A 12,371-nucleotide genomic window follows, 5' to 3' on the forward strand; every position below is an offset into this window, starting at 1 on the left:
TTTTAATTAAATCTGTATATTGAGGTTAACTGTCATCATCGCTTTATTAACCTTTTCCTTTTAGTCTTCTATAGAATACAAAAAGATGCAGGACTGTAGCAGTAGTTATGAGTCTCTGGCGCTGGCTCTCAGCAGGAACAAGAAGGAGGCCGAACGTACACTGAGCTTCTGGAAAACCTTCCCTGGGAAGATGACGGTATGTTTATATTGTTCGATTATGTTCTACCCAAGCCAATGATATACGCAGTTTTGTTAGTTTATGCATGACATGCATTTTTTTTTACATTTCATTATTTTGTTTTCCTGTGACTGCTTTCTTTATCTGACATCATTCTATCACTCTCTATTCCCCATGCATGTCATTTAACAGTCTGGTCGGGTAAGGAACAAAATAAACTGTTTTATTTATTTTCCAATTTAATAATCTTGTATGTAAACACATATCAATCAACAATCTAATTGGTACAGTAAAACAGATTAGGCAAATTTGTTTGTAGTATAAGCAGTGTTACACTTTGAATTATTTATACAGTAAACTATACCTTTAAATTAAAATGGGGGACTCTTATAACAAGGCACAAATAATAAATCATTGGAAAGGGTGAACACATTTTGAACTAAAAATAAAAAACATGGCTACAACACACATCATAGGGACAATGTAAATAAATACAACGCTAGCAGCAATAATAAAATAAAGTCCAGGATCAATAGTCCAAAGTCTGATAACATGCATGCAATTGTTTAGCGGGAGGCGGTATAATATGCCAGAATGGTTGCCACTGTGCACCATGTGGTTATAAATTAATTTGTCAATTCAAAGAAATTCTAAAAATGATTGTAGGGATGTAAATCTTGAGATCTAGATTTAGAGAGTAACATGATGTTATACCCTTCAACAGGAATAAAAGTACATTATGAGCTGCGTAATATAGAGACACTCCTAGCATTGGTTATGAGAAGAAATGCCCAGCTCTTTGCACACATTTTCTTACAACTGTAGCAAGTCGCAAAATAATCCCACACAGTCTCTCAAATTAGTTACAAGTAGAAGCTTTGGTTCCCCATTGGCCATACAAGTACTTATATGATGTGTAAATTAAATGCCATGCCGATCCTCACTTCCTCTGGTAAGTATCAAGGGCCATATGCATTTACAGCAGCAAAACCTGTTGTCTCTTTACAAAATATAATAATCTTTATTGATCCACGGAGACTCATTTTAGAATCAAGAAGGAATAATTTTTCCATTCTGTAGTAAAATTATAAACCATTTCAAAATTGTTTGTTTTTTTTCGTCATCTTTTGTATGAACAGTAGTAATAGAGATGTGTGAAAGGCTAAACATCAGCCTATATTATGTAACTATAATAATTTATAGATCTTTTCATGCAAAAACATGAATGGAGATATCTGTAACAACCAGCCAGCAGCAGTTGCAATCAACATGGGAATCTTCTTTATTCATGCAGTTTCACGAATTAAACTGTTGCCAGTGGTGAAATCTAGGCAGATTATTGTTGGAAAAGCTCAACTGTGTTCTTCCATTAAAGGTTAAGTTAGGATTGACTGAAATACTGTCAACGACTACTTTTGTCTTGGAAAACAAACAGTTACAGTTGCTGATCATCCGGAAAATCAGAAATGAATGTGTTTTATTTACATTTTGAATACATTTTCTGTATAATGCATTACGTAAGGGGATTAGCTTTAGCTTGTGATGCCCCTCAAATTCCTGTCCTAATGTGTTTTACACCCCATCTCCTATAGAATGTAAGCTCGATTGAGCAGGGTCCTCTTCAACCTATTGTTCCCGTAAGCTTATTTGTAATTGTCCTATTTATAGTTAAATCCCCTCTCATAATATTGTAAAACGCTACGAAATCTGTTTGCGCTATATAAATGGCAATAATAATAATAATAATAATAATAATATGTGTAACTAAGATTCGCAAAATACTAAAAGTGAACAAATGCTATTCATACAGTCAGAGTACATTAAAATGCTTCAAATCTAATCTAACATCCAGTAATCATGACTATCCTTAAGGGGGGGGGAGGGGGTTTAGAAAAGCTGCCGTGAGACATGGCTCAAAAAAATAACTATATATAGTGTTTAACCACATTTTTGTAAATGTTGTAGCTTGAAATGGTCTGAATTCCTTTTGTGACTGTGTGCTTAAGTAGTTATCATAAGGATTGGGATTGCTGTAAATAAATATATTCTTAAATATGAAAAAGATGTATCTTGTAGTAACCATATTATTATTGTTAATGCTTCTTAGTACATACAAGATAAAAATCAGAAACCACACTTCATTCTGCCAAGTAAACCACATTCTAAATATATGACCAGTACTATGAGATCATTGTTACAGATAGTGCATTACGTTCCCGTCCATCGCATAGCATCCAGTAGTTTCCATTTGTGAACTATAGAATTTAGTTACCTCCTGCTGCTTCTTGCAGTGTGTCCTATTTATAACCGCATTTGCCCTGTCCTTTGCTATGCCCTAATGGTACTCTTGCATTGCTTTTTTTTTGTGCTGTAGGACTCCTTGAGGAAGCCAGATAGGCGTCTGATCTGTGAGAGCAGTAACCGAGGTCTCTCTCTGCAGAATGCAAGTCGTTTCTCAGTCAACTGGTTCATCCTTTTTAACGATGCTTTTGTGCACGCCCAGGTAAGATGGATCATGTGGGTATGGGAAAGAGTCTTTATTTAGCTGGTGTAAAGAGCTAGAGGTTGCAAAATGTTGTTTGTATCACTGTATATATTTATAATATATGTTATATAGTAATAGATATACGATCTAGTTTTGACTTAATGGTTTACTTCAACCACCACGATCAGTTCTGCTTTTAGAAGTGGTCGCGGTGGTGCATCGTTTCTGCTTGAAATGCTGCCCAAACAGAGATATCTGCACTTGATACCTCCTCTGATATTTTCCTATGTCCCACTCTTTCCCGGTACAAAGCACGCATGTGCTCTGAGCCTGTGAGAACGATCCATTAAAATGCTTCTCTACTAGAGGCATTTGATTGGGCCACGGAAAGGGAAAGATGGACATCAGATGGGGCATGCATACCAGCAAAGGGTGCTTGTCTGGCGCTGGATTCCTGGTAAGTTTATTGCTTATTTATGAAGGTTTATTTTAAAATAAATGAGATGGGGTTCATAGCTGATCATTTTCGCAATTTAGGTGTTTTGGAATTCAAATAGAAAATTCACTTTTAATTCAGTTTGAATTGTCACTTTAGTAAAAAAAAGTGGTATTTTTAAATGTTGATGTAATGCACTGCTGAATTTAATTTTGTGTATAAAATTAGATATGTTTCTAATGTCTTATATTCAAGATACAGCTGTTGTCCTAACATTGAGGAAAAAATGTGGATGGGAGAGAGGAGGGGTTGTATTTGAGAACTAGTTAAAGTGCATTGAACTGTTGTGTTGGCGTCTGCATTTATGCTCTTGTTATATTTGTGAGGTAAACTGAGGGGCATAAATAGGAACAATAACAGGTAAACTTGAAACAGAATAATTCTGAGGTTAAGCTATTTCAAATGTGAACAATATTACTGATCGCCAAGTGGTGGCGCGAATTCACCACTACTGAGGAGATTATAGAGTGAAATGTTCTAAACTGAAGAACTTTCTAAGTGCCGTCAACCAGAAAAGCACTCCTGTGCATGTGCAATAGGGCACAATTGGGAGATCTGACTCCAACAAAATGGCATCGGAGTTCAATCTCGACTGCTAGAAATAACAGACGAAAACACAGACACTGTAATAAAGTAATGGGGGAAACTCTACATATAAGGTTGAAATACTTAATCTAGATGAACAATAACAGGAAAAGGTGATGGGAAAAATAAGAACTGAATTCAGAAATAAAAATAAAAGACAAGATAATGGCAGAAATACTGAGGAGTAGAGTAATGAAAAGATGAAATAATTTGAATTAACAAGGTCAAAATGACGATAAAGGGGAAAATAGGGGGCGGGGCCTGAAGGCCGACCAAGATGGACGCATGATACCGGAGCCCCTCATACAAAGCTTCCAAATAGCCTGATCCTGGACTCAAACATTTAACTTTTGGCATAAACCTGCACATTAATACCGAGGAGCACCCTACCGAGCAAGACAACCACTTTGCCGGCTTTCTTGGCGGGCATAACTTCGGCGGCCTACCGACACACTCGAGGCAGAGGAGGCGGCAGAGCCCCTGCTGTTGAGCCCTGCTCCCCCCTCTGGACCGGTGGGGGTTATCCCGGTCCCCACTGGCACATTCTTGTGGACCCCTATGGGTCACCTTAACACCTAAGTGATGCACGAGGCTGTAACCTGCTACCCAAGATGGCTGCTGTACCGCAGACTGCACAGCCCTTCCCACAAGCAACTACCCACGCTGACCCGCTCCTGCAGGCCTTCGACCGATTATGCGCCCAGTTCTGGGCGAAGCTGAGTTCACGCACGCTAACCACTCTACCTCCTAGCCCAGGCGAACTCCCCTCGCTCGGGTCCGCGGACCAGCACCACGAGGCGGGTCCATGCAAACGTGGCCAGCATGGGACATCACAAAGCGGGAGACCCAAGCACCGGATGCAGGGGGCGCACAGCCGTCGCATCCTGAAGCCGAGGAGAGGAATTCAGGGGCCGCGGCGGTGGCCGCGCTCTGCTCCCCGCCAAGGTGTCTTGGCGAGCCGACCTGGAAAGGCAAGCATTACCTGCATGGCGGGAAACCTGCCGCAACACTGGAGAGCTGGAAGCTTCTTCCTGCAGCTGCCCGGCTCAGTACCACAACATGCCGTCCACAACATGATGGACAATCGCACACGATCAATTGCCTTCCACCTGCGGGTATTGGCTGAGCAGACCCAAGTAAATATGTCGGAGACAGACTGTTTTGTAGGCCAGTAGCTTATGATCCTTGTCCTGTCTCCCCTATGAAGCTGTCATAGAACACTCGCTTGAAATTGCTTACCTCACCTTAAAATTCTTATGTCGCTTCTCAGAAGGGGTCAGCACTGTACATTAGCAAGCCATACATGCTTGGGCTGTGGGTTATCAGCACTTACTCTATTAGGGGACCCTAATGGACTGTATATACTGATTAAGATACCCAACCAGTGGTATTATTTCCTGTAATTGAGCAACCACAGTTCTGTTAGAGCCTTAGTATTCCTCTTTCAGTTGGTAAACCTGTTTTATTATTAGCAACCTTATAGTTTAAGCTTGTATACCTAGCCTGGTAATAATCATTTTAGAGCTAACCTGATATCAAATAGATTGCTATCGTTTAGACAAAGCTGCTTAGCTTAGCATGTTTTACAAAAAAGAAAAATTGTGCAAGTTTATCATGCCACTGTTTAACCTATATGTATCTTTAAGTAAACGAACGCTGTTGTGGCGCATGACAATGCTCTGTAATCACCCGCACAACAAAAATAAAGAATTATAAAAAAAAAGGGGGGGGGGGGGGATATAATAAAACCTTAGTATTTATGAAAGAAAATGATGTAAATTTCCAAAAGAACTGAACTCTAGAGGAGTTCGTAGTAAGTTTCAGTTCTTTATTGTGTCCAATCACTTAGGTCAATGTTTCAGTCCTTGTATCAGGACTTTTATCAAGCTTTTCTTTTTTTTTTATCAAGCTTGCAGCTTTTCATTTTTGCTCAGACTAATGCTTCTTCATTGGCCCAAGCAGCACAGAGGGGGTGGGTTTCTAGGGACTCTTGTTTAGCATTCAAACATTAAAAACAGTTTAATGCTGGGGACTCCATACACTGTAATCATTTCAATTAGATGAAGTAGTTATGATACCTACAGGGTCCCTTTAAGGACCAATAAATAAGCTGCTGTCATAGAATGGCCACTCTTTAAGAGCCCTATTCCTATAGTGAATGTGCCACTGATTTTGCAATTGGCTGTCATTAAGAGCTGTCCAGTGCTAATTAAACATTGAGGCAAACGAGTACCAATATTTCTATGGTACTACATTGATATCCGAATGTATTCATTTGATTCACAGACTAGCTGTGCCATCAGAATGGATATAATTATTTTGCTTTATTACTGTTAGCTTGCTTTATAATAAATGATGACCCTTTCTGTATATTATCCTTGGACTGACATCTGTCTCATTCACTATCTAATGCCTACAGTTCTCTACGCATCATATTTTCCCTCTCTCTACACTTTGGGTGGAACAATTATCAGAAGAAGTCGTTGGCATGTGAGTAGATCTGTGGCATTCATTTACTTTTGTGTTGTGGCCAAACAAGTCATTGTTGGTTTTAAATAAATCATGATGCGTTTTATTCCTCCCTTCTGTATTGTAAATGAGCCGTTTCTCTATATAATAATTTGCATATAGTCCTTTAAATTGCAGAAAGTCAGTCATGTCAAGTCATCAGATATTCTTTACTCCACAAATTAAGGAAATAGAGGAACAAAGTGAGATTATCACGGCCTGGGTGTTCAGATTATCTGAATTTTATTAACAGTAGGAGACATATATTGTGCATTGGCTCTCCTTGCTGCACCTCTAAATAGCAGCAAAAGAAAACCCCAAAACCAATCAGGACACACAAGTGAAAGCATATAAGGGAGTTCACATTAAACCACTTCCTCTTTCTTTGATGAAAATAGGACAGGAACAGACACTCTAGTTAAATCCAAGCAACCGCAAACTAACAATAACATCCTATTCGGAAAACACAGAGGGCACAGCAAAATTGTAGAACAAAGGCAGGGAGATCACGCTTGAACAAGAATGAAACATGGCATCATGCATTTAAACAGGCCTCATTAATGTGCTGTATTTTTTGCATGCTCAAATGTTTATATTTTTTTGCATAAAATAAATGTTTAGCAGAATGCTGCACCATAAGCCTGCCTCTTTAGCCACACCCCCTCACTCAAAAAAATACTTCCTTATCAAATGTATGTACACAGCTTAGCCACTGTCAGTACTGATCTGAACAATAAAACAACCTGCATTAGAAGGAGTCCAAAGTATTCATCCACAAAGCGCAGCTTAAGTATAGGGCTCACTAGTGCAGCCCAAATTTATTTAAAGTACAGACATTTCGGGACCCTATCCTTTTATCAATGATAAATACCCTCCAGGAGAGTGATTTAGAGTAATTAAGTGGACAATTGACAACAGAAAAAGGTGAGCGTTATCTGGCCAGTCCGGGACAAAAACTGAGAATTTCGAGTAACGAAGAAAGGGAAGGGCAAACGCCTCTGAACAAACATTATATATGATAATCCTTACCGACCTAAATGCCATCCAATGAAAGACAAGCAGCAGAAATGGCAGAACGGAACAAATTGATCACATGGTAAGATAAACCAGAAAGGAAGTTCCGAATAGAATTTACATTTAGACCTTTCAAGATCTCCCAGAAACTGTCCAAGCCATTAACAGAAGCCTCCCCTGAAGGACATAACAGAAGCCTCCCCTGAAGGACAAGAGGATGGGGATCCAGCAAGAGGTCTAGGAACATGGGAAGCAGGAGAGCGTCCTGGCAGGACAGATGCAGCAGGTTGGGAAAAAACATCTGGTTCTGCCAACCGTATCAGGAGGATGATCGACGCCTGAAGAAATCTTACATTAAGGAGCACCCAGGCTACCATTGAAATGGAAAATCATGCAGCCATTCCATGCTTCCATGTGCAACAGCCACCAAGAAAGCTCCTTCTTTACATCCTTGGAATGGAGTACAAACTGATAATATGGGCAGTGGCACAGTTACTGAGTTTTTCTGATCTTATCCTCAATATTATTTCGAACGATGTCCTCATTTTGCCTCATGTTGATACTGTAAACTAGGCCTGGACTCATGGGAGTAATTCTGGTAGAACACCAGGGGTTGGTGTTAACTCCAGGGGCCACTAGGTGCCTGAGCTATTGAAATCCACCCTTATGACACTTTTTAAAATTTTATTTTATTTTTAAATACAATTTTTTTAAATTGTAAATGCAAGATAAATTCAATATGGCATACATGGTAACATAAATGTTAAAAAATCTGGTAGATTACAACAACAATTTTTCTAGTATATAATTTTTTTTTTCTTCCCATAAGAAACAGTGTGTAAAACTAAATAAAGAAAAGGATAATGGTAACTGAAATGTCCAGTCCCACTAAGTGTTAGTGATGCCCATTCCATGCGGTCATTATTGTGCCCCAAAGGACATCCACACCACTTCCCACTAGGCACTGTAAAAAGAGACAAATCCTACCTGAATTATATTTAATGTATAGAGCAAGGTGTTAGAACAATTAGAGGGAGTTGGGGAATGAATACGTTTTCTACAGGCTTTTGAGGTAGGGATGAAATTACTTCCCCGAGAAACCCGTGTAACAAACTGCGACATCATTCACCATTTAGGGCTTCCTAGCAAGGCAATAGTATATGGTGCACATGAATACCACTAAAGCTATCGGCAAGTAGTATGGCATACAATTCAAATTTTTTATTTTTTTTACAATTGGCTAGAGGTCTGGGTTTTATCCAGGTAGAAAAGAGGGCAAAGACTTGCCAGTGTCTTAAACATCAGCTCATGAAGAGTGCACATCCCCATTAGAGGGCAAGTGCTGCAAAGCTTTGTCAGGAGCCTATTCCACAGAAGTGGACAAAGCCCCATTAATAGTCAACAGGAAATTTGCAGGCTGGCTCTAAGGGACTGGGGAGTGGGGCTCAACTACAAGGCAATGCCATCATCTGAGGTACTGCCAAAAAGGAGAGGGCAAAAAAAAAACAGTGGGACTCACCCACAAAGCATGTCCAACATAGGATCAAGGGGCAATTCGCATAACTGGGGCTCATTCACACAATCCGCAGTAGAGCTGAATTCAGGTTAGGAGGGGACACCTACCACCCAATCCAGGATGCTAAGGGCTTTCTGGAGAACCAGGTGGGTAACTGGAATGTTAGAGGCTTCCACTTGCATAGAAGTTGGTATAACGGCTAAGGGAGCAGGAAGCAAGAGTCTCTGAGGCAATGAAAGAGGACCAGCAGGGAACAAACACCAAGGAGAAACAGAAGACAAAATTTCCACCACGAGTATCTACAGGAGGGTCTACACGGCAGCATGGGATTCAACAAGATAGCCTCTCCGATACCTTGCTTCTGCCACAAATTACTGTCCCAAATCTCGCAAAATGAAAATGTCAAAAGGAGGATTTGTTTTCCTGGCACTGGAGAGTCCCTTTAAGCACCAAAACAACTTTAGCTTAATGAAGCGACCTCTTAGTGTATAAACCATGCCTGTACAGACTCCATTTTCTGTCATTTAGGAGCTAATAGTATTGTGTTTATGCAGCCCATGCCATAACTTACATGACTCACTCACACAGTCAGCTTTAAAAAATGGTTTAATTTTAATTCAGTATATTGTGTGTTTACACACAGGAGGCTCAGCAGACTCGAACGGTTACTAACAGAGCAGGAGTTAAGACTTTTTAAATTAAACAGAATGTGCTATAAAGGAAGTTTATACATTAGCTCTCTCTTTATAGGAAATGTCTAGGGAGGTGTGACTAGGGCTGCATAAACAAAGTGAAGTAACTCCTAAATGGCAGAAAATCTAAAGTTTGAGTATAGGGGCATGACCTACACAACAAAACCACTCCATTAAACTAAAGTTGTTGTGGTGCTTATCCCCCCTTAAAATTCATTATGAGGTATAAAACTAGTAAACAGAACTGCTAGTTAGTTGATATATAGCTTGATTGGATTTAAAAAATAATCCCAGTTAAAGGACCACTATAGGCACCCAGACCTCTTCAGCTTAATGAAGTGGTCTGGGTGCCTGGTCCATCTAGGATTAACCCTTTTCTTTTTTTTTTATAAACATAGCAGTTTCAGAGAAACTGCTATGTTTACACTGATGGTTAATCCAGTCTCTAGTGGCTGTCTCATTGACAGCCGCTAGAGGCGCTTGCGTGCTTCTTACTGTGAAAATCACAGTGAGAAGACGCCAGCGTCCATAGGAAAGCATTGTAAATGCTTTCCTATGAACTGGCTGAATGCGCGTGCGGCTACTGCCGCGCATGCGCATCCAGCCGATGACGTCGCTAGGAAGGAGGAGGAAAGCTCCCCGCCCGGCGCTGGAAAAAGGTAAGATTTTAACCCCTTCCTCTCTCCAGAGCCCGGCGGTAGGGGGACCCAGAGGGTGGGGGCACCCTCAGGGCACTATAGTACCAGGAAAACGAGTGACTATAGTGGTCCTTTAAATTATTTGCAAAGTGAAATCGGGAGTTCAGTTGTGCTGTAAAAGAAGCAGCATATCTGTGTAATGCATAGGAATTTGGCTGCTCATCAAAGGCTAAATTAACACTGAATTCATAGTCTTTGTGACAGTAAATGTATATTTTAAAGGATTATTAACTAAAGTGGCAATTGTTGAAAATACAAAATTAAACAGATTCTCTAGTGTTAGGAATACCATTCAGCATCTCTTTCTTCAATGCTTACTTATGGATTTTCACCAAAGCTGGATGTCATCATGCAGAGCGTGAAGACAATTAAAGTCATTTAGTGGACCAAAAGTCCGTTAGCAACCAGGAAGCGCCTCTAATGGCTCTCTGATTGACAGCACCTAGAGGCAGTCTTAGTCCTGCAATGTAATTGGTGCAGTTTCTCAAAAATCAGCAATGATTTACACTGCAGGACTAAGTGGGACAGGAACACTGCAGACAGGCCACTTCAATGAAATGAAGTGATCTGGGTGACTATATAGTGTCCCTTTAATTAAAAGTGAATTTCACATTTAAGGCCAAAATAATCAAACTAGAAATATTCTCCAAGTCAACTATGCTTACAGTCGAGCTACTTTGGCTGTACATTTGAATTTATCTTTGAATTTACATAGAATTCCCCACAATTCACACTTTAGTGATTAACCCTGTGAGAGCCATGCGAGTGTCTAAAAAACATGCTGTTTGCCTTGCTCTCCTGTTATCCTTTTCTCTTAATGCATAGCTTGTGAAAGGCTACATTTAATTCATTTCTGGCTGTCCAGGGAGGCCTTGAGGGCTTAATAATGAATTCTAGGAGTCTTCTGTACCCTCTATGAAATGTCTGGTGGATGAGGAGTTACATGGAATTTGCAGGGGATCATTTAGACCTCATGCTAAGCAGAAGGCTTCCCATCTCTTCACCACTTAGGGATTTCATTTCAATCCAGCCATTATGGCCCTTTTAAAGGAACACTAATAATTTTTATTATAAAGAAATTATATCATTACACATAATACTTTTTTTTTTCTGCGAACAAAAGGCTGTGTGTGTGTATATGTGTGTATGTATATGTATATATATATGTGTGTGTGTGTGTGTGTGTATATATATATATATATATATAAATTACATTGGCAGTGCATCTGAAATATAACACTTGGCTTCAGACATGGTTTTTGCAAACTCAGCCTTTTTTATCTTCTCCCTCAGCAATGGCTTGAAGATCACTACTCCAGAGGAGCAGCTAACTATGATTGCATCATCTTCCCAAGAAAAGGTAATGATAGGGGCTATATATTTTAAATTAACAGGACTCGGTAAGTGAAAAAGGCTTAATATACTGCATATACCAGTGCACTAAACATGCTTTAAGCAGCTTTACTGGTCATATACGTGTTAGAAGTAGTGTAAGATCTTGCAGTGAAGATTTTTTTTTGTGCCACTTAGGAATACAAGCCCTTGTATCTAGTACTTTAAATGTATCGTTCTTAAGCTAATTAGATGTTAATTGGTTGCCAGTTATTCAATTGAAAGAGAACCAAGAACATTTTGGGTATGATACTTTTTCAGTTTACCTAAATGTCTATAAATTCAGAATTGTGTTTTTGTCTCTGTGAAATTATATTTTTGCCTCTTACAATATGAAAGCACAGTTTTTATAAATATTGTGTTGGGCTAATACTGAATTACACTCCAAGCCAGGGCCGGTGCAAGGATTTTTGCCGCCCTAGGCAAAAGAAAATTTTGCCACCCCCCCCATCATGTGATATTACAATGCCTCACCCATATGATCTGCCATATGAACTAACACCAGTGTTGCACACAGTGTGTGTTTACATTAAAAAGCCTGCAGAGACAGGCTATAGAAACCAGAACCACCTCATTAAAGGGACACTCCAGGCACCCAGACCACTTCTGCCCATTGGAGTGGTTTGGGTGCGAACTTCCACCACCCTTAACCCTGCAAGTTTTTGCAAACTGCAATAATCACCTTGCTGGGTTAAGTCCTCCTCTAGTGGCTGTCTATGAGACAGCCACTAGAGGGACTTCCGTGTTCTTAGCACGAAAAGTGTTTTATAAGACGCTGGACGTCCTCACACTATGTGAGGTCCTCCA

At 39.9% G+C, this 12,371-nt stretch overlaps 1 protein-coding gene across 1 annotated transcript in view; it reads left to right on the plus strand.

Annotated features, from left to right (window-relative positions):
- ALS2 (alsin Rho guanine nucleotide exchange factor ALS2) overlaps positions 1 to 12,371 on the plus strand; it is a 64,071-nt gene that overhangs the window by 22,557 nt on the left and 29,143 nt on the right. Inside the window, exons 14-17 of the mRNA XM_063429846.1 lie at positions 65 to 196; positions 2,553 to 2,681; positions 6,164 to 6,234; positions 11,466 to 11,532. Coding sequence (XP_063285916.1) covers positions 65 to 196; positions 2,553 to 2,681; positions 6,164 to 6,234; positions 11,466 to 11,532 — 399 coding nt within the window. The remainder of the gene's footprint in view (positions 1 to 64; positions 197 to 2,552; positions 2,682 to 6,163; positions 6,235 to 11,465; positions 11,533 to 12,371) is intronic.

Source organism: Pelobates fuscus, chromosome 8 (genome assembly GCF_036172605.1).
Source record: "Pelobates fuscus isolate aPelFus1 chromosome 8, aPelFus1.pri, whole genome shotgun sequence".
Lineage (NCBI taxonomy): Eukaryota > Metazoa > Chordata > Amphibia > Anura > Pelobatidae > Pelobates > Pelobates fuscus.